This window comes from Lycium ferocissimum, chromosome 2 (genome assembly GCF_029784015.1).
Source record: "Lycium ferocissimum isolate CSIRO_LF1 chromosome 2, AGI_CSIRO_Lferr_CH_V1, whole genome shotgun sequence".
NCBI lineage: Eukaryota > Viridiplantae > Streptophyta > Magnoliopsida > Solanales > Solanaceae > Lycium > Lycium ferocissimum.
This window is the reverse complement of record NC_081343.1, coordinates 54,741,916-54,764,009: the sequence shown is the minus strand read 5'-3', so window position 1 is coordinate 54,764,009 and position 22,094 is coordinate 54,741,916. Positions and strand designations below refer to the sequence as shown.

At 38.5% G+C, this 22,094-nt stretch overlaps 2 protein-coding genes and 1 non-coding gene across 9 annotated transcripts; 2 read left to right on the top strand and 1 right to left on the bottom strand.

Annotated features, from left to right (window-relative positions):
• Positions 1-3,941: 3,941 nt before the first annotated feature.
• LOC132045204 (callose synthase 11-like) lies at positions 3,942-12,715 on the top strand. Of its 7 annotated transcripts, none has more exons than XR_009412366.1 (4): positions 3,942-9,692; positions 10,088-10,209; positions 11,308-11,481; positions 12,439-12,715. XR_009412366.1 is itself a non-coding variant. In XM_059435767.1 (2 exons), the coding sequence occupies exon 1, from the start codon at positions 4,388-4,390 to the stop codon at positions 9,689-9,691; it is 5,304 nt and encodes a 1,767-aa protein (XP_059291750.1). In that variant the 5' UTR covers positions 3,942-4,387; the 3' UTR covers position 9,692; positions 12,439-12,715. The 7 variants fall into 7 exon arrangements, 2 of the variants coding, with proteins under 2 accessions (XP_059291750.1, XP_059291745.1); XR_009412364.1 differs by having other exon boundaries at positions 3,942-9,697; XR_009412365.1 differs by having other exon boundaries at positions 3,942-9,697; positions 10,088-10,251.
• LOC132048481 (small nucleolar RNA J33) lies at positions 7,335-7,414 on the top strand. The gene has a single exon (XR_009413013.1). It is a non-coding gene; the product is annotated as a small nucleolar RNA J33 (small nucleolar RNA).
• Positions 12,716-14,014: 1,299 nt separating the features above from the next.
• On the bottom strand, positions 14,015-17,256 carry LOC132045228 (uncharacterized). The gene has a single exon (XM_059435776.1). The coding sequence runs from the start codon at positions 17,023-17,025 to the stop codon at positions 14,221-14,223; it is 2,805 nt and encodes a 934-aa protein (XP_059291759.1). The 5' UTR covers positions 17,026-17,256; the 3' UTR covers positions 14,015-14,220.
• Between the last annotated feature and the right edge of the window lie 4,838 nt (positions 17,257-22,094).

Here is a 22,094-nt window from a genome sequence, read left to right as displayed (position 1 = left end):
TTTGAGAAAGATAAAAAATATTTTTAAACACTTATTTTAGGGCAAAAAGTATAAAAATAAGCTAAAAGTCAATCCAAACACCCTCATAGTAAGTTATTAAGGATAAATCTAAATTAATTTTATATATATTTTTTTACCCCTCCCTTGGGATTTTTTAGTTTTTCGCTACTTGGTGACTCAAACCCATTACTTTAACGTTGGAAGTGGGGGGTTTTATCACCTGAGCAACCCGTCTTGTCAACTTATTTTCATAACGATACTGATAAGATACCAATTATTAACAAAAAACACAAATCTAAATTAGTTTAAAAAGTTCAGAGCAAATTTGATCCTTTTCCTAAGTCTAAAGGGAAAAGGGGGGAGGAAAAGGAGAAAAGGTGCCCAAAAGCCTCTAACCTTATCACTAGAAAAGGTGCCTAAAAGCCTCTAACCTTATCACTAGATGTCTAGATTTATACCAACAGCTTTTCCAGCCTTCTTGTCTAATATTGATCACCATGATGCGTATAGTTTTAGATTCTTTTTCCAGTAGAAACACTTTATTCTTTGTAATTTGTTTTGTCCCTTTGCTTTTGCGTTTTCAGATTCTCAATCGTTGATACGATAAGCTATAATTACTTGACGGAAAACACTACTCCTCTAGTTCCTCACAAACAGTCTTTCACATCATAAAATATAGTAAAAAGTGCTACTGAAAGTTAATAATAGTAGAAATGGATTATGCAGGTGAAAAGGAAAAAGAAGTGGATTAATACCAAATTAACGATGTAAACATTCGGACTTATCGCCATAAAACATCACATATTTTTGACAGATACTGATGTAATCTAGGAGGATCCACCTGGGAAGCAGCAACTTTCAACTTACGTACCTCCCACGTCTCCCACAGTCGCTGTTAATGGCGCGTGGTATACGTCACCCACATTCCCTGATTGTAACGTTCAACCTGGAAAGCGCAAAGGTTTCACACTTTACTCCAACGTGCTGGTTACACTTCTAAAAGGAACAAAACTTATTTACACTCGAGGTCTGTATGAACATATATGGGTCATTTAGTAACTGGACAAAATTATTCCAGAATTATAATTTTGAAACTAATTTATTTCATCGCTTGGGACTAATTTATCCCATTTAGAAGATGGGATAAAATAATCTCAGGATTAATTGGATAAGATGGGATATTTCATCTTTAAGTTTGGGATGCACTTTATACTTTATTTAAGATATAAATTTATTTATACCTTCTACCAAATATGGTACAAAATTAATCCCATGATTAATCGCCTGATATCGGTGCCTAATACCGTCTACCAAACGACCCCATAGTAGTATATTAGTTTAATAATGAGGTTAAAATAAAAATAATCGATTTCAGTTTGTTTGAAATTGAAAAATAGTTAGTATTATTTCATAGATATATTAATTCCAAGTTAACATATCACTTATGTATTTCACCTTTAACTTTTTCTCTCTCTCTTTTTATTTTTTAAATCCAATCAAACATTGAGAACATATATTCTTCATTCTCCACAATACCCATAGGCCATAATTTCCACTATTTTTTTGTGTCTGAAGTCATCGAAACTTATCGGTGAAATCCATTTAGACCCCTCAAATGAACCTCGTAACGTCCGAACCTTTCGAAACCACTTTTACCACGCAGCTTGAACACAATTTGTTGGGGTGGCACAGTGCGTGCATTACACTTGCACTTGAGTGCGTGAAACAATCTCAAATATTTTTTTTTCAGCTTGAAAATATGTAACTATAAATAAAATAATTAAGAAAGGAAAATAACTAAAAAAACAATTCTACACCACCCACCCCTCTCCTCAACCACCCACCAACCCTTTCCCCTTTCTTCTTCCTCTTCTTCTTCTTCATCCACCAACCAGCCACCGTCCTCCCAACCCCTAGATTTCTATTCCTTCTTAACAATTGAGATTAGTTAATAAACAGTGAGCACAATATGTAGATTAATTTAGTGATTGTCGTAATGTCAGTGAAAGTTAATCGACACTGACGAATCATCCGACATTGACACCGAAAAGAGAGATATGACACCCAGATCGTACATTCATTTACAATTCTATCTATATTATTCCCTCTTTATTTTAATTAAGGTTAGTGGGTTTCTATTTTAGTTTGAGTTTAAGTGGAGCGATGTTGAGATGTAGGTGGTGGTGCTTGCTGCTTGGAGGTGGTCGGAAATGGTGGATGGACGGCTAGAGTTGAAAGAAAAATGGAGAGCTGAATGTCGACGTTGCCGACCAGACCCTCCTACGACGTCACTGATGTTGTGAGGGAAAGAAAAACGAGGGGAAGAAGGAATAGCTCCGATGAACGGCATGGTCAGAGCTTAGGTGGTGGCGCAGTGAGAGAACTCCTTGAGAGCAAAAATGGGGGCGGCAGTGATGAGCAAATGAAGAGGAGAAAATGTACGGTTCACCGGAGCTAGAAGCTCCTCGCCGGAGGGGGGGGGGTGTTTTGCTGGAGAAGGAGATTTTTAAAATCAACGTGTCATCGTATTATTTGTCATGTTGGCGTGTGAATTACACACCTTTGTTGTTTGGTTGCATGTTACCTTTATGTTCAAGTGGTACAATAAAAGTGATTTTGGAGGGTTCAAATGGTACGAGGCTCAATTTGAGGGTCTAAATGAATTTTACATAAATTCGAGGGTCTATCGATGACTTTAGCCTTTTTTTTTCATAGCTGGTTTCTTCTACTCTATGATGCCCTTTCTTATACAGTTATCATTTCATAGCACAAAGTAACAATCAAAACTGTCGTACTCAATTATTATCTCTTATTCGATCCTTTGAGCTTATCTATTTACTTGCGTCCACCTTACACCGAACAGTAGTTTGGTTTTCCATAGTTGAGTTGTTTGCTTTTGAACTTGTGACGAATATAAATGAAATTAATAACATTTGCCTAAAATGTTAGAATATGTCGTACACAGGCATGCGTATATGCTTTAGGGATTTTAATTTTTAAGCATTGAAGACATACTACAACAACAACAACAACAACAACAAGCAGTTCTCAAGATAATTCATCAACGTGGTTTGGGGAAGGTAAATCGTCATGAGACCTAAACCCCACCAAAGCAAGAGTGGGGCCACTATTTTTCGAAAAGATCCTACACCAAGAGAGAAAAAGAGAGGAAACCAAGGAAAATTGAAGACATACTAAATTAATTAAAAAAAAAAAAAAAAAAGAGAGATGCTACAATTAAGACCCACTTCTAAGCCTCTTTTTTCTCCATCATAGACATGATAACCACTCGCTTTTTCCACCAAACACGAGTTCTTGCTAATTTTTTTTTCCCACCTTTCTGTCAAATTTAATATGTAGAATTTGTTAAATATTTGATAAGAATAAAAAAGTACTATGCATATTTGACAAATTTAAAGAGCCAAAATTAATCAGGAGTAAAAGAGACTATTCTAAGTTCTAACCCAAACTATAAGAGATTTTTTTTTTCTCTCATTTATGGACATTCAAAATGGAAACTGGATTGGTATGATAAAAAGTAGGTTAGCTTTATAAAGTGAATCGGTGATTTTCTATAAACAATAGTTTAACCAGTATTATGAGAGTATCCTTTTGGACGTGCCCTTTTACTTTTCAAAGAAATTATTCCCTAAATCATTTTTCTATGTCTTATTATTTGGCTAATTAAAAATCATTTAGGATCCGTTTGGCTATGAGAATTTTTCACTTTATTTGAAAATCAAAATTTGGCCATAAAGTTGTATTTAAAATTTAAAAAATACCTACAATTTTATTTTTACTTTCAATACATTCATACAACCAAATATTTTTTTTTTTAACAAAAACGGTAACTAAACACAACTAATCTTTTATTTTAATTTAATATTTAAGATTTGCCCTTATCCCAATAATGGACTTGTTTTGATTGGCCTTCTCATGTTTTCGTGTAAGTTTCTCATAGAAAGCTGCAACTTTCAACTTACATAATACAGACAACTTCCCCAGCCGCTGTTGTTGGCGCGTGGTTTACATCACTACATTCCTTGCTGTAACCCCCAAGAAATCCCCTCATCTTTCCCTCTCATTAAAATTCTCACCTTTTACTCCATTAAAGTTACACAGTTTTTGCTGAGAAATAAAATACAACACAGTTGATTCCCATTAACCCCCGCACCCCCACGCCCACCCCACCCCATCCAAAAGTCGAATATACCCGTTACTTTATTTTATTGTAGTATAGTATAGTATATGCACACAGCACATACATGTGTCTGCTTATTTGCTATACTTGCTGCAAGTAACAACTTTGCTGTTTGAAATTTTTGAACAGAAAAAAAATATTTGGAGAGTTACCCATTAGTGTAAAGCTGCTGCAGAACTAAATGCAATGAATCTCCGGCAACGGCCACCATTCACGCGCGGTCGTGGTGATCACGCGCCGCCAAGAATCGAGCCGTACAACATAATCCCCATCCATATCTTACTTGCTGACCACCCTTCACTTCGTTACCCTGAAGTACGCGCCGCTTCAGCTGCTCTACGCGCCGTCGGGGATCTCCCGTTGCCACCATTCATGCCATGGGGTGACAACAAGGACTTAATGGACTGGCTTGGACAATTTTTTGGGTTTCAAGATGATAATGTAAAGAATCAAAGGGAAAACCTAGTTCTTCATTTGGCTAATGCTCAAATGCGCATTCATCCACCACTTGCCACACCTGACCGTCTTGATTATGGTGTTTTAAGGCAGTTCAGGCAGAAGTTGTTGAAGAATTACTCATCTTGGTGTTCATATCTTGGTAAAAAGTCACAAGTTAAGTTACCAAGAAGGCAAAGTCCAGAACGTTCAAGACGTGAGCTTTTGTATGTATGTCTTTATTTGTTGATTTGGGGTGAGGCTGCTAATCTACGTTTTGCTCCTGAGTGTTTATGTTATATATATCATCATATGGCTATGGAAATGAATTATATTGTTGATGGTCATATTGATGAGAATACTGGACAAGCTTATGTTCCTTTTACTTTTAAGCAGTTTGGTTTCTTGGATAAAGTTGTAACTCCTATTTATAATACAATTAGTGGTGAAGTCGAGAGGAGTAGAAATGGGACTGCCCCTCATTCAGCTTGGAGGAATTATGATGATATAAATGAGTATTTTTGGACTAGGAAGTGTTTTAGGAGGTTGAAATGGCCTCTTGACTTGTCGAGTGCTTTTCTGGATACTACTGTAGGTAGGAGAGTTGGTAAGACAGGGTTTGTTGAGCAGAGGACTTTCTGGAATATATTTAGGAGCTTTGATAGGTTGTGGGTGTTGTTGATATTGTTCTTTCAGGCTGCTGTTATTGTTGCTTGGCAAGGCACAGATTATCCGTGGCAGGCTTTGGAAAAGAGGGATGTGCAAGTGCAGTTGCTTACTATCTTCATAACTTGGGCTGGTTTGAGGTTTATACAGTCAATCCTTGATGCTGGAACTCAGTATAGTTTAGTTTCCAGGGATACTATGTGGATAGGTGTGAGAATGGTATTGAAAAGCATAGTTGCTGTGACATGGGCAGTTGTGTTTGGGGTGTTCTATGCCAGGATTTGGAGCCAGAGGAATTCTGATAGGAGGTGGTCATATGAGGCGAACCAAAGGATCTTCACATTTCTTGAGGCTGCTTTGGTGTTTGTCGCCCCAGAGTTGTTAGCTCTTGTCCTTTTCATTCTCCCATGGCTACGAAATGTGATTGAAAAAACAAACTGGCCAATTTTTTACTTACTAACATGGTGGTTCCACACTAGGATATTTGTGGGTCGTGGGCTCAGAGAAGGGCTTATTAATAACATAAAGTACACATTGTTCTGGATTGCAGTATTGGCTTCCAAATTTGTCTTCAGTTATGCCTTTCAAATAAGGCCACTGCTTGGTCCTACGCGAGCTCTTTTGAATATAAAAAATGCGAAGTACAAGTGGCATGAATTTTTCGGTAGCACCAATGAGCTAGCAACTGTTTTGTTGTGGATTCCAGTTGTTCTAATTTATCTAGTTGACCTGCAGATTTGGTACACTATATATTCCGCTATTGTAGGAGGAACAGTTGGGTTGTTCTCACATATAGGTGAAATTAGGAACATTAAACAGCTCAGACTCAGATTCCAGTTCTTTGCAAGTGCAATGCAGTTCAATCTGATGCCCGAGATTCAGACTATAGATGCTACGGCCACCCTGGTTCACAAGCTTCGGAATGCAATACATCGGATTAAGTTAAGATATGGACTTGGAAGCCCATACAAGAAGATTGAATCGAGCCAGGTGGATGCAACTAGGTTTGCCTTAATATGGAATGAGATCATCATAACTCTGAGGGAGGAAGACTTCGTGAGCGATCATGAGCTGGAGCTTATGGAGTTGCCACCAAACTGTTGGGATATTAAGGTTATTCGTTGGCCGTGTTTTCTCTTGTGCAACGAGTTGCTTCTTGCTCTCAGCCATGCAAGCGAGCTGGCAGATGCACCTGACAGATGGGTTTGGTTTAGGATATGCAAGAATGAGTATAGGAGGTGTGCAGTGATTGAGGCTTATGACAGCATCAAATACTTGCTACTAGAGATCATAAAATATGACACTGAAGAGCATTCAATAGTCACTGCACTTTTCCATGATATTGATGATTGCATTCGCTTTGAAAAGTTTACTAAAGCCTACAAGATGACCCTCTTGCCACGCATTCATGAAAAGTTGGTGTCTCTTATTGAGCTTTTGCTCAGGCCAGAGCCGGATTTGTGTGATATTGTCAATGTATTACAGGCCTTGTATGAGGTTTCCGTTAGGGAATTTCCAAGGGTGAAGAAGAGAACAGAACAACTGATGCAGGAAGGTCTTGCTCCTAGAAATCCAGATACGGGGCTTCTTTTTGAAAACGTGATTGAGTTTCCTGATATTCAAGATGCTTTCTTCTACAGGCAGCTGCGCCGTTTGCGGACAATTCTTACTTCCAGAGATTCAATGCACTATGTTCCAAGAAATAAGGAAGCAAGAAGGCGTATTGCTTTCTTCAGTAACTCTCTTTTTATGAATATGCCACGAGCTCCCCAGGTAGAGAAGATGATGGCCTTCAGCGTCTTGACCCCTTACTACGATGAGGAAGTTCTGTTTGGCAAAGAAAATCTTAGGAGTCCCAATGAAGATGGAGTATCCACCATATTTTATCTGCAGAGGATTTATGATGATGAGTGGGAGAATTTCATGGAACGGATGCGTAAAGAAGGAATGCAGGATGAGGAGGAGATATGGAACACTAAAGCAAGGGAGATCCGTCAATGGGCATCGTACAGGGGCCAGACTCTGTCCCGTACTGTAAGAGGCATGATGTATTATTACAAGGCTCTCAAGATGCTTTCCTTCCTTGATTCTGCTTCAGAGGTCGATATAAGGCATGGCTCACAAGAAATTGCTTCACTAGGTTCATTGAACCAAAATAATCACCTGAACGGGTTAAGCTCTGGCATGTTACAAACTTCTCGAAATCTTCACAGATCAAGTAGCAGTGTCACCCTTCTTTTTAAAGGACACGAGCTTGGTGCTGCTCTTATGAAATTCACTTATGTGGTGACCTGCCAGGTGTATGGTTCTCAGAAGAAGAAGGGTGATCGGCGTGCTGAGGAGATCCTAAATTTGATGAAGCATAATGAGGCCCTCCGAATTGCTTATGTAGATGAGGTTTACCTGGGAAGGAATGAAGTAGAGTACTATTCTGTTCTAGTGAAGTATGATCAACAACTGAAGAAAGAAGTGGAAATTTATCGCATAAAGTTGCCTGGTCCTCTGAAACTTGGGGAGGGTAAGCCGGAGAATCAGAACCATGCCATTATCTTCACCAGAGGTGAAGCAGTTCAGACCATAGACATGAATCAAGACAATTACTTTGAAGAGGCACTTAAGATGCGGAATCTATTGGAGGAATTCAAGGAGAATTATGGTATAAGGAAGCCCACCATTCTGGGAGTTCGTGAAAATATCTTTACTGGTTCTGTGTCATCTCTTGCTTGGTTCATGTCTGCCCAGGAGACAAGTTTTGTGACTCTGGGGCAACGCGTTCTTGCTGATCCTCTCAAGGTACGGATGCACTATGGTCATCCAGATGTCTTTGATAGGTTCTGGTTCTTGTCCAGGGGTGGCATCAGCAAGGCTTCCAAGGTGATTAATATAAGTGAGGATATATTTGCTGGATTCAATTGTACCTTGCGAGGTGGCAATGTTACCCACCATGAATACATACAAGTGGGTAAGGGAAGGGATGTTGGATTGAATCAGATCGCCATGTTTGAGGCTAAGGTTGCTAGTGGCAATGGTGAACAGGTTTTGAGCAGAGATGTATACAGGTTGGGTCATAGACTAGATTTCTTTCGCATGCTTTCATTCTTCTACACGACTGTTGGCTTCTTCTTCAACAACATGATAGTGGTAGTAATGGTCTTTACATTTTTGTGGGGGCGCCTTTATCTTGCACTCAGTGGTGTTGAGGAGTATGCCAGCAGAAATGCCAGCAGCAACAAAGCACTTGGTTCAATTTTGAATCAGCAGTTTGTTATCCAGCTTGGTTTGTTCACTGCCCTCCCTATGATTGTGGAGAACTCTTTGGAGCATGGTTTCCTTCCGGCAGTCTGGGATTTTGTAACTATGCAACTGCAGCTTGCCTCACTATTTTTCACGTACTCGATGGGAACCCGTGCACATTTCTTTGGTAGGACCATTCTGCATGGCGGAGCAAAGTACCGAGCAACTGGACGCGGTTTTGTTGTGGAGCGCAAGAGCTTTGGTGAGAACTATCGACTATATTCTCGCAGCCACTTTGTCAAAGCAATTGAACTTGGAGTTATCCTGGTTGTGTATGCTTCACATAGCCCCGTGACTAAAGATACCTTTGTGTATATAGCTATGACTATATCAAGTTGGTTCCTTGTAGTGTCATGGATAACATCTCCCTTTGTGTTCAATCCCTCTGGGTTTGACTGGTTAAAAACTGTGTATGACTTTGATGATTTCATGCATTGGATTTGGTACAATCGAGGAGTTTTTGTAAAAGCAGATCATAGTTGGGAGACATGGTGGTATGAAGAACAGGACCACTTGAGAACTACTGGCCTATGGGGAAAATTGCTTGAGATTATTTTAGATCTTCGTTTCTTCTTCTTTCAATATGGAATTGTGTATCAACTACGCATTGCTGGTGGTAAAACCAGTATTGGTGTTTACTTGCTGTCTTGGATTATTATGGTTGCTGTTGTGGCAATTTACATTGCCATTGCTTATGCAAAGGACAAATATGCTATGAATAAGCACATATATTATCGAATGATGCAGTTGCTTGTCATTCTGCTCACGGTATTGGTGATTGCTATGTTGTTGAGGTTCACCTCGTTTACGTGGTTTGATTTGATCACAAGTTTGTTGGCATTTATTCCAACTGGATGGGGCTTAATCCAAATTGCCGTAGTGCTCCGGCCCTTTTTGCAGTCTACTTTGGTTTGGAGCACTGTTGTGTCCTTGGCTCGGCTATATGACATGATGCTTGGGCTAATTGTTATGGCTCCTCTGGCATTGTTATCATGGATGCCTGGTTTTCAATCCATGCAGACAAGGATATTATTTAATGAAGCTTTCAGCAGGGGCCTTCAGATATCTCGTATCCTCACGGGAAAAACTTCATAATGTGAGGTGATTCTCTAATTTCCATAGGTGGTTGTTTTTTCTACTTAATCGTGTGATTGGAAGTGTAGGTTTTAATTCACATGCTACATATAGATGTTAGTACTTTTTAAAGTAGTTAAATGACTTTTTTGTTGTCCAAATTTATAGTGATCTGATTCAATTAACCTACCTTAAACTCAAAGTTGGCAAGAAAAAAATCATAAAATCCAATTCAATTGACCATTTCTAAATTCAAAGGCGACAAAGCTTTGGTGCACTTTTGTTCATGCGCATGATGGAACTTAAAGAAAGAACCAACAACAAAAAAAAAAAATGTGGATGTTCTTACTTTTGACATTTTGTCCATAGCTTCTTTGGCTGTTTTGGACTGATTAATCTGCGGTGCTTTCTTGGCAGAGATTTAATGGTTCTGGAAAGTGCTGTGTAGAAACAGATCAATTGAGAATATATTTGCAACCTTTATATCTGCTGGCTGAAATGCTTTTCTAGTGTAACTGACTAAGATGAATGCTAACGAGGTTAGCAAGTCTTAGCATGCAAGAGTGCAACATGTAGATAAAGTACTACTGCTTTGTTTCATCTTATGTGACACTATTTCCTTTTTAGTTTGTTCCAACTTCTAAAGAGAATGACCTACTTATATATTTGGAACCATTTAACTTTAAACTTTCAGTTTTATCCTTAATGACATGATTTATAGCTACTCAAATTTTAGACATGTTAAAGACCACAAGTTCCAAAAGTCTTTCTTTCTTTTTTAATTTCCTTATCCAGTCAAACAGATTCACATAAATTGGAAAGGGGAAGGGGGGGGGGGGGGGATGTATATATGAGATACACTTTTCCACATTTTAGATTACCCTTCTTTTTTCCCTCATTTTAATCACGTTTCTTTCTTAATGATTTGAATGACAAGGCCTGCCCTGACATGTTTTCTGCTGTAGATAGCAAAGCTAAATGTTGATGTGTATAACATCTATATCCTGTTACTGGAACTCCCCGCCCCCCTTCCCAACTCCCAAAACCACCCATCTTTCAAAGCTTTTGTGAGATGGCTTAAGATTATTACTTGCATTGAAAGGAGTATTCAGTTGGAACATTTACGATACGGTGTCGGTATACTCCTTTAGTAATTATCATCGCTTGTTCGAAAACAACTCTAGAATCTTTACTTCATAAAAGAAACTCTAGAATCTTCACCCTTCTCACCAAAAAAAGAAAAAAAGACGTGAGATAGAGGAAATGGAGGGAAGGTCTGGGGATAATGGGGAATGGTTAGGGGCCTAAGAGATTTTATTCCATGAACATGATTTGAGGTAAAAGAATTATGCATATTAAGCTTTGTGGTGCCAAATAGATGATACATCCATCGGAGAAAAGGTTAGAATTTGTCAGATTCTTACAGTTTAGGAGCTATGTTTTTCCTTTTTGTAAATTTCCAGATGCAGCAAGATGGTGGCTAAGTACATCAATAAAATCTTTGGTACACCTGAATAGGTCATACTTTCGAAGATAATGCATGTGCTGTTTCTCTAATCAATATATTTTAATGCTTGAGATTATGATTTTCAATGATCATGCATGTTTTGGTTACTTAACCTTTCTGTTAATTTCAGGAACAAGTTAATTAACTTCAGAGGCACGCGCTTCTCTTTTCTAGGTAGATTCTATAGGATGTGTTTCCTGATAAGCTCCTTCATTTTTCGTGGGCTCTTGGATGGGTAATTTGATTTTGTGCAATCTACTCAGCCTGGGTACCCTATCATCCTTCAGTCTACCAAGTCAACGAGGTTAATACTACTCTTTTGGTGTATTCTCCCTGCTACTTACAACCGTGTGGTTATTGCTTTATTTATTTTTGGGTTTTATATATGTATATATATGTGTATGTATATATATATATATATATATATGTATTATTTGCTTGATGATAATGTCATGACCAGTTAGCAACTTTGACATCATGATACTCAATAACCTCTCAGTTAGCTAGAAAGTTTGAGGATACTACTTGATAATTTATTGTTCTATCCTCTTTTCTAGGCTTGTAATCCAAACGCATTTGTAAGAACATGATACATTTTTGTTTCAGAGAATATCTGCCCACCCTTAGTTCTGATTGCTAATCTTGCCATTCCTGAACCTATCTTTCATATTGTCTCCAATTCGATGGAGAATATCTCAGCTCTTACAAATTGCAATTCCAGGTTCCTTAGCTTATAATATGATTAAAAAGTTGAGTCTTGAATGTAGACAGTCTCACCCTGCACTATATTCTCTTAGGCAAAAAATCAGAATCAACATAGACTCAAAAGCTTCGAGTAGATGATTCAAAGTAAGCTTCGAGTAGATGATTCAAAGTATTGAAAGCTGACAATGAAACAGATGTCTTACCATTAGACACACTCATTGGTTGCTATAGGTTCTAGACAGTAACTCATTTAGTTTTCTGGTTTCCCTTGCTGTCCTGCGTAATTTTGGAAGTTGAGACATCTGCGGACCTAACTTTTCCCAATTTCTCTCTTAATAAACTCTGCTATACTACCTTCTTTCTTCTTCAACCAGCTGATCTACATGCGAAAAACACAGCACTTTCCTGAAAAATTTCGCTGCTGTTTCTTCTCAGCAACTGGACACCGATAACCGTGAATGGTCTCTCTTAGTGTGCACTATATTTACCATTTTGTTTAGGTAAATTGCAAGTAGTGAAGCCTGATGCAATTCAGTTACCACTTGTGACATTGCAGGTTTGTGCCAGTTAAACTAAAGCGGACGTGGAGCAGTTGGGGCGTTTCTTCTTAATTTTAGTCTTAGTATGGATAGGTTCAGGAATCATCGCTAGATGGTACCATGTTTCCAATTTTGTAGTTCTGTACATATGGCCGCGTGTAAATGACATATTAGCTTCTGATAATAACACAATAATGCTTATTTTTGATGGGCTAATGGACTACAGTGGACCGTTCACCAACTATGGTTTGGCTACTGAGCTTGCAAATGGAAATTGCTCTCTTCTAACTCCTACTTGCTTTTTTTGTTCTTGAGGGTTGGGGGTTTAATTAACAAGGACTGATGTAATTCTATCCACTCAATGAGCCAGACTAGTTGCTTCGTCGTCTTAAATTGTAATGGAACTTAGCTCTCTGGAAAACATCAATTTTGAGATGTTACCTAGTTCAGCAGGAAAAGATAGATTTATTCAATCTTTTTACTACAATTGATCAAATTTCTGTAGTAAAGAGACATTGAATGTACCATATAGACCATTCTGGAGCAAAACTTGTGACGGCAAGAGTTGGCTAGCAAAATGACAGGAGAATAAGAGCACTATACTCGGAGAAATATAAGAAAGCCAAATGAGATGTTGAAACTCACATTTGGGGTCTTTATAGAAGCTAATGGTGACAAATTTTGTATGCTTAGCTTCTCAAATTTTAATAAAGTTTGGGGCATTGGGCTAGCGCATCCCACCTCAGCAAGGATCTCTTGAACTTTTATGGTAATTGGCACGGATTTGCAGTCCTAACCCCATTATGAGGTATCAACATGTTCAAAACTTTCAGGAGTATGGACTCGCGCCTCTGCTCTCCTTCCAACTTAAATATCATGTTTAGTTGTCCATGACAGGGTTCAAGCATGTGATGTGCGTCTAACTCATACTTCATGTGTAGTGTCTTTACCGTTGAACCAAAGCCCAAAACAGCAAAGATCTCGTTTTCCAACTTAAAAAAGAAACTTCCCTTCCCTACACATCTGCATATCTATCTAGCCTTAACACAATCTTGTGGCTTTGGCCTTTTCGTGGAGTATGGGATTTGTCTGTCCACCATAACTTGACTCTTGCATATCTAGGCCCTTATTGCATGCTAAGAATTAAATGGGGTAGCATCTACTCACTTACATCTTCTCAGTGATCAACCTCTTAAACATATCTTTTCCTTCCCCAACCCCAGCCCAAAGCACCCTGTGAAGAAAAAAGAAAAGCTAATATCTACAAAAATGACTGACTCGTTCAGTTTATTCCTGTTTAGTGGGAACCTGTCTGGACAGTGTACTGCATAAACCTGTGGATGCATCTACAGGTGAAACAGCTACAAGGTTAGAGAATGCCATGATTATCTCAATAAGGCCTAGACAGCAAAACGAGCCCACTAGAGAAGGAAACTGATAATTTTGCTAGAGGGAAGAAGATATTAATGATAATATGGTGGCCAAATCCGAAAGGTGTAAAGAGATTCCACAGGATCAGTATTCTATATGAACTGGTCCCACTTAGATTCAAAATATTCATAGCAATAGGTACAGAATTCTTTCCATAGTGTCTGAAAGAAGAGTTAACTACCAATATATAGAAACTTTAAGTCTTTACCAGACGTATCATTCTTTAGCAGGCTTGAAGTAACTACTTCATCTATACAATCTTGAATCTTTGACATATAAATATAAGTGTTGGAAGCTAACGAAGCTAGTAACAGGAGAAATGAAAGTTTCTTCAAATTAAAAAAATAAAATAAAAATCTACTGACAGTTTATTCTTCTGTAATTGACTCAGTGCTGACTACAGGTACTTTCTCATACGCAGAGCTATTTCTATATATTCTGGGAAGAAAACAACGACCACCAAATCTCTGCTGCAAGAAAACGAGAACAGCAAGGAGCAGACCCCCGCAACAGATAATGATGTCCCAAGCAGTGGAATAGTAATCCATTTTTGGGTTTCCATAAATATAATCATACGACCACGCATTGCTGTGAGCTCTGTAAAGATCATATACATGTGGCATTAGGCGCACAAGGGTGGTTCCAATATAGAAACCAGGTGTGAGAGCCCTCTCAGTTGTATTACAGAATAAATTGAACAGAATCTGAGGAAGTAAAAAGCCATCCAAGATCAAACCGGCATATGATTTGATCTCCCCCCAGAAAGTTTGCTGTTGGTAATGAAAATGTGGCGACAATACAAGCTTCATCTGGTGAGGGTGATTTCTCGACAGATGGATAAAATAAGCAATCAATCCACCACAGATATACATTGGCAAAGACAAATACAGAACCTTTTTATCAGATATCCAATAATTTTTGGGAGTCTGATCTCCTGCTCTTGCAGACCATGTGAGCTGGAGAAGACGGAATTCCAACAAGAATGCTATCATTGTCATGATTCTAATTAAAACCTCATTTACTTCAAGCCATCCATCACTACCAAAGTAAACATTCTGCTTTTTCCGGTTGACCAAGAATAGAGCTTCAAAGTTCAGCAACAGAGGGATCATGTGTGCAAGTGTGAGTACAACTAGCATGACAACAGAGATAAACGGAAGCACACTTGGGTTCTTTTTCACATAAAAGAGCTGCAGACCCACAAAGATGCATGCAAGTGTATTGGAAATTAGAACCATGGTCATTTCCAGATCCATTCTCCACATGGAATTTCTGGCTTGGTCAATGTAGACGGAATTTGATATAAGCTCCAAGGGTTCAAAGTAAAAAGAATCAGACTTTTTTCTCATGCTCTCAATGGTACCTCTAACACCACGGGCAACTTTAGTATTCAAAGGTGGATACTGAATATTAACTAGAATTTCACAGTCTAGCGAAGAATTTCTCTGTAAAATCCCATGACGTGATGAAAAATACATACAGCCAACCATGCAAAGATGTCCACTCTTCGAACCATATAAACCTTCAGCAGAAATTTCAATTGCCATAGGAGTATGTTCATCACTGTACAAGAACTGAGATGGAGCAACAAAGTGCAGCACATAGCTTATATTGACCACAGCACTTTGATTGTCATTTACTTGAACAGAAGAACCAGATGCACCCTGGTAAAACTTATCCCCTACAGACAATGGAGATGAATAACTGAAAATATCTATTTTTTTCCTGTTCCTCACTGTCATATCAAATCTCATATCAGATGAATGTACATCGGGATACTTCCCTCCCTTCCCTTTATAAGCCAGTGCCTTGGCACAAGACCTAGTCACATTATCAATCACAGTATACTCATATGTCAATCCATCAATCCTGTTAACCAGATTTCTTACACTGTGCAAAGCCACTTTACCATAATTACTTGACTCATTCGAGTCTTTTCTTTTCCAAATCTCCCCAACAACAACACTCCTCTCCTTCAAAGTCCATTGCTTAGGCAACCTCAAACTCAGCCTCACAACACAATCCCCAACAAAACCCTTTTCAGCTGCATCACTTCCATTAAAAATCCGGCAACCAATCATATCAACTGTTTTCGTCTTCTCATCCCACTTCCCTTCAGCAACCAATGTTTGATTAATCAAATAACTCGGTCTAGTCCGCACGCCATCACCAAAACTTAACAAGAACCTCCCTCTTCCATTATCTCCACACTCAATCTCATTAAACCACATCAACGTCGGCCTAAAACTCGACACATCACCACCAAGAAAATCACAATTCCCATCACCACAATCACCCAAATACATCATTTCCATAGTCCCAGCACGACTTATAACTCCACACAAACTCCTATCCGTTTCCATTCCCAACGAAACGTTAGACCAATCACCATATTCACTAAACCCATGATTCTCAACCTCTTTATCAATCAAAGTATACACATAATTCCTCAAAGACAAACCAACTATCTCAACAGGCTTACTATACACATTCTTATCATTCACATCAATTCTTTCCAATGTACCATTAACTACACTATGCAAAATATCAGATGAATTCAAATAATTCAACTTAAGTACAACATCAATAGAACTTAACCTCTTTAAACCTGACCCCACCATACATACCTTTCCATTACCCGAATCCCAAAAACCCGAAACCCGAAACTCATTCGAATACCCGAAACCTCTTGTCGGAAACCTAGGTGGTCGGTTATAAACTAACCGGAGTTGTCTCCGGTGAATAAAATTACCAAAAAAGTCCTCACCAATTTTACCTGCAAACCTTAAACCACCTTCAAGTTTAAAGATTTTACCATTTTGGGTCGGATAAACATTGTCTGTATAGAAATTTAGGGTTTTGGGCTTGAATTTACCGGCAATATCAACCGGCGCGTGTATGTACGCGTTGCGAAGAGTGAGGAATTTTGATGTAGCGTTAAAAGGGGTTGAAATTTGGGCTAAAGGGGTGTTGGAAACGACGTCGTTACAGTATTGTGTGTATGAGATCTGAGGGAAATCTGATGAAGCTTTAATGGAAAAGAAGAAAAGGAAGAGAGTAATAATAATAAGATTGGGATATTGGAATTTGAGAAATTTGGTATGTTTGAATGTTGTTGTCGTAGTAGTACTAGGGTTTTGTAACGAAGATTGAGCTGATGAATTCTTCTCCATTGTTATGGAGTATACTGTAGAGACTCTTAATGGTTTGATCAATGTGTATATATTGCAGAGAAGTACGTATTACACGTAATTTATTAGCCTTTTTGGATTCTTTCTATATACTTTAATTGTCGATTTGCTTCTTTTTTTGTTTTCTGTTTCGGCATTAAATTCTAAAATTGTGACGTGAAAGTAATGTGTGTGGCGGACAAGACGAGAAAAGCGAGGCCGGGTGGTTCGGACACGTGAAGATGAGGTGTGTGGATGTATCAGTAAGGAGGTGTGCGAGATTGGATATAACAGGTTTTAGGAGAGACAGAGGCAGGGCAAAGAAGAACTAGGGGAGGTAATCAGACAAAACACGACTCATATTCAGCTTAATGAAGACACTCAGACAGGAAGGTTCGTAGATCGAGGATTAGAATAGAAGGGTAGGAGGTAGCTGCGTGTTAATAGCACTTTTATGAGGGAGAGGCCAAAGCTAATCCCCTCTTTTCATTTTTCCTTTTATTTAATAGTCTTACCTAGTATTCGCATAGTATCTTATTCTTCAATTTTACTATTATCTGTTACTTCGAGTGCTTTGTTTATTTTGCTATTTTTTTTTTGTCATAATTCTCCTTTCTATCATTCTATCATGCTTTGATTATATTTCTTTTGACCACACAAAGATTGGGGTGTGGTTGTGCATACATCTTCTCTTCCCCAAACTTTACTTATCGGATTACGTTGGGTATGTTGTTCTTGTTGTTGGCACCTAATCGTGTCATACAATGAAATCATGAGATACTAAGATTTGATTTGGGAGTAAATAAAAACCAATTTAGTTATTTTTTTCGTATATACTATAAGTACTCAAGTCGTCAAATTATTCAGTATTCACAGTAGTGGAAGGATCCAGTTCCCAGAAAAATAGCCATGGAATTGGAACACTGTTGTCCCCAAAAAAAGGAAAAAAGAAAGAAAAAGAAAGACGGAAAGAGCTTACAATTTCATGATCGTGCTTAGAGTCTGACCCGCAAGAAAGACTAAAAATAAAAAGTTGTCAGTACCAAACTGAAGCGCAAAAAAAAAAATTCCATTAATAGATTCATTTCGTGCGTGAGCGTATGCAAAATTCCCCTCACTTTTGGCCTTTCACGCACGAAATTCGCGCGGAATGAGGACCATAAATCGGCCCCTCATCTTCCCCACCAGATCGCGACGTCTCCTCTCCCACCGCCATTAACCCCTTTTTTTCGTTGGTCCCAACCCCCCTTAAAACTATAATTTCGTGTTATTTTTCAATCCAAAACTCAATATTCTCAGATATGAAGTGTAGGAATAAGTTTAAGGTTGGATTTCGGAATAGAGCAGATAACACATTTCAAAACTCAAAAAAAAAGCTTCAATCTAGGTATTTCACTACAAATTTTCTATTACATTGTTAAATATATTATTATCTAAGCATGGTCATTGTATAACCGTGGTGGATTACTCGTTTTCTTTTTTTTTTTTTTGCGTTTTTGGGCAAATTCGTGCATTGTCGGGACTGCCCATTTTTTGGTTTTTTTTTTTTTTTTTTTTTTATATTTGTTTATCTATTGTTAATTAGTTAATTATTTATTGCTTGTTTATTTAGTATTTGTTAATTATTGGATTAGCGACTTAAGTATTTATTAATTGTTAGACTAGCTATTTCAATTGTTAGACCGGCTAATTATTTATTTTGTTTTTGCTAAGCCAATTGTTTATTTGTTAATAATTTCTTAATTGTTTTGTTTCATTAGTTAATTAATTGTTTATTTGTTAAATATACGATAATAATTTATTAATTTTTTGATTAGTTACTTAATTGTTTATTTATTAAATATATGATAATAACTTGTTAATTATTTGATTTGTTAGTTATTTGTTTATTTATTAATTATTTATACTAATTGTATCCTAACTAATTGTTAATTATTTAACTCATCTTTATATTTTAGGAATGAAAACCCTTAGTTTAGGATTCATAACCGTAGCTTAGGATTGAAAACCCTTAATATAATTTTCTATAAAAGATTACGTAACTAATATTACTTGTTAATGATTTATTTAAAATACGTAAAATGATGGGTCACCACAATCTTTAATAAAATTTTCGATAAAAGATTACATAACTAATACTAATACTAATACTACTTGTTAATGATTTATATAAAATGCGTAAAATAGATGGATCAACACCCTCTTGATCCGGGGCCCTTCGACCGAGAGTTACTGTATCTTCACCCGAGCATAGGTCGCAACATATATGGACATCCGACCCACGGCCGAGTCTCGGTCCGTGCCGGTTACAGGGACTCGCATGGGAGATCTTAGTCGCCGCCCCCCACATCCTCGTGTCCCGGATATATTACGTCGGGCGGTATCTACCGTGCGTCGAAGTTGGTCGGGTACGGCACGATAGGTCGCTAGTGACGGATTGATTGAGAGGTGGCGACCGGAGACGCACACATTTCATCTCCGCACCGTGAAAGGCTACCATTACCCTTCGTGATGTGGAGGTCATTTACGGGCTACGGTGTTGATGGACGCCCATTGTATATCGGGGAGCCTCGCGCCGCCGCCTTACCGAGACGAGTTGATTAGGCTCACCGGTTTCGCTGCTCGGATGGTCATATTTCCGCCGAGTCGGCTTTTGTTGTCGGCCTTTATGCTCACTTGCGCCTCACGGACACGCAAAGATCCGATGGAGAGGACACGCCCTCGGCCGATGTCGATCGACGTGCGCGTCTATACCTACTCATCATATTCTGGGGCCATCCTATTCCCGAACACTTCGGTTCGCATACGAGCTTCGAGGTATCTTCGGTATATCGACGATCTCGCCGAGATAGGATGTTATAGTTCGGGCGCTGCCGTGCTAGGCTACATGTATCGAGGATCTCGCCGATGTTCTATGGGCACGAGGGTAGAGGTCCCCGCATTTTGCTCGCTCCTTCGGTGTTATATATTTAAGTGCGTGTTATTATACACAAAATATTTTTTTTTAAAAACGACGATCGAGACCTTTTTTTAATTGACTATATCGATATGGGTGTGGACTAGGTTCGAGACCTTTTCCATGCACCGACCCTCCCGCCGACTATCTTACCGTCCCGATGCCATACGCGCGGAGATGGTCCGCCGACTATCTAAATTATTTATATATTATTTCGATTCATTGTTCTACGCCGTGGGTCCACGGTGAGCGACCCATCCGAGAGACTACCTCATATTCACCACCCCACCCATCTCGTGAGGAGCCTACGGACCCATCTCGTAGACTGCTCGTGCGCCCCCACACACACGAGGTTCTATTAAATAAATAACGTGAATGTATTCAATATAAATAATGAATGGTACTAATTATTATATACTTTTCGAGTTCATCCTTCGGCGCTCGAGGTGGCGACTCCCGACGAGGTAGAGGTCGAGACACCGACCTAACTCGGCGAGGTTCCGAGTGTGCCACGGGATCGCATCCCAAGAAGCACGTTCTAGTTAAGGGATCACGGGTCGTGCGAAGAGATGATGATCTGAGTTGGAGCGCCGGTTATTAGGAGGAAAAAGGGCGATGGAGACGATGACGAGCCCGGTGGGGGATGGTATGAGCCTTGGCCTAGGGATAGTCTCGGGCATACTACATGTGGGACCCATCCTCGATAGTGTATATACATTAGTGTTGTAAAATTTATCGTAAATAATATATATTTTTTGCATATTTAGTCTTTAAATTTATCATAAATTTTTTGCATATTTTTTCACTTTGGGCGTAAGTTCTAGAACTTTCACGCATTAACGTGCGTGAAAGTGGAATCCTCAGCCTAAACCCTAAAATCTGTGCGTGAAAGTCGAAAAAAAAATTTTACACTTTCACGCACAGAATTTGTGCGTGAAAGTGGCAAAACTGTTTTACCCTTTCACGCACAAATTCCGTGCGTGAAAGTGTAAATTTTTTTTTTCCCACTTTCACGCACAGATTTTAGGGTTTAGGTTGAAGATTCCACTTTCACGCACAAATTCTGTGCGTAAAAGTGTAAAAAAAATTTTCCCCACTTTCACGCACAGATTTTAGGGTTTAGGCTGAAGAGTCCACTTTCACGCACAGATTTTATATTGCGCACCAATTTAATGCTCACTATAAGTATTGATTTGACAACACACCACGCATGACAATTTCAGGAATCTATGACACATAAAGGATTGATTTGACAATACGTTGCTGTATTTTTTGACCGTTTTGTATTGCGCACCAATTTAATGCTCACTATAAGTATTGATTTGACAACACACCACGCATGACAATTTCAGGAATCTATGACACATAAAGGCTTGATTTGACAATACGTTGCTGCATTATTTGCGCGTTTTGTATTGCGCACCATTTTAATGCGCACTATAAGCATTGAGTTGACAACCCATGACAATTTCAGAAATTTATTTAACTTCAAGGCTTGACGAGTGAAAAACTCATCAATTGCATAGGCCTAAGTCTTACAAGTCATAAAAAAAAATCAAACTTCATTCAAAAAATGTCTCAAAATGCTTCGCGTGTTAAGGTTTCACTATTTTGGGATGGAGATATCGTCGAGGACAATTACTCCATTCGTTATAGTGTCAAACCAAAAGCCCATGTTAAATTTCCAACAACTTTAAGTTATGAAACACTAGTCGGTTACTTGCACGAAAGAATGAAAACTACACCCACCGAGTTTGGAATCTCAATAAGCGAGATATCCACAAACAATATCAAACGGTGTAGTGCGTTATGGCATGCACAATATCAACGATGATGAATCTTTGAGTGATTATTTGGGATCGCCGGAAGAATATCGTGATTTAGTATTCATTAATGTTCTTGAGATGTATGTTGAAAAGATACCTCGGGAACAAGTCCTCATAAGTGTTACCATAACAATTTAATCAAGCTCACAATGAAAATTGGTAAATATGGTTTTGTTATATTATTATTATATGTAGTAGCATGTGTTTGTTGTATGAATTGGTAATAACCGCTTTTTCAAATCTTTATAGGAACTATTCTCAAAACTATGGTACCAAATATGGATGTTGGT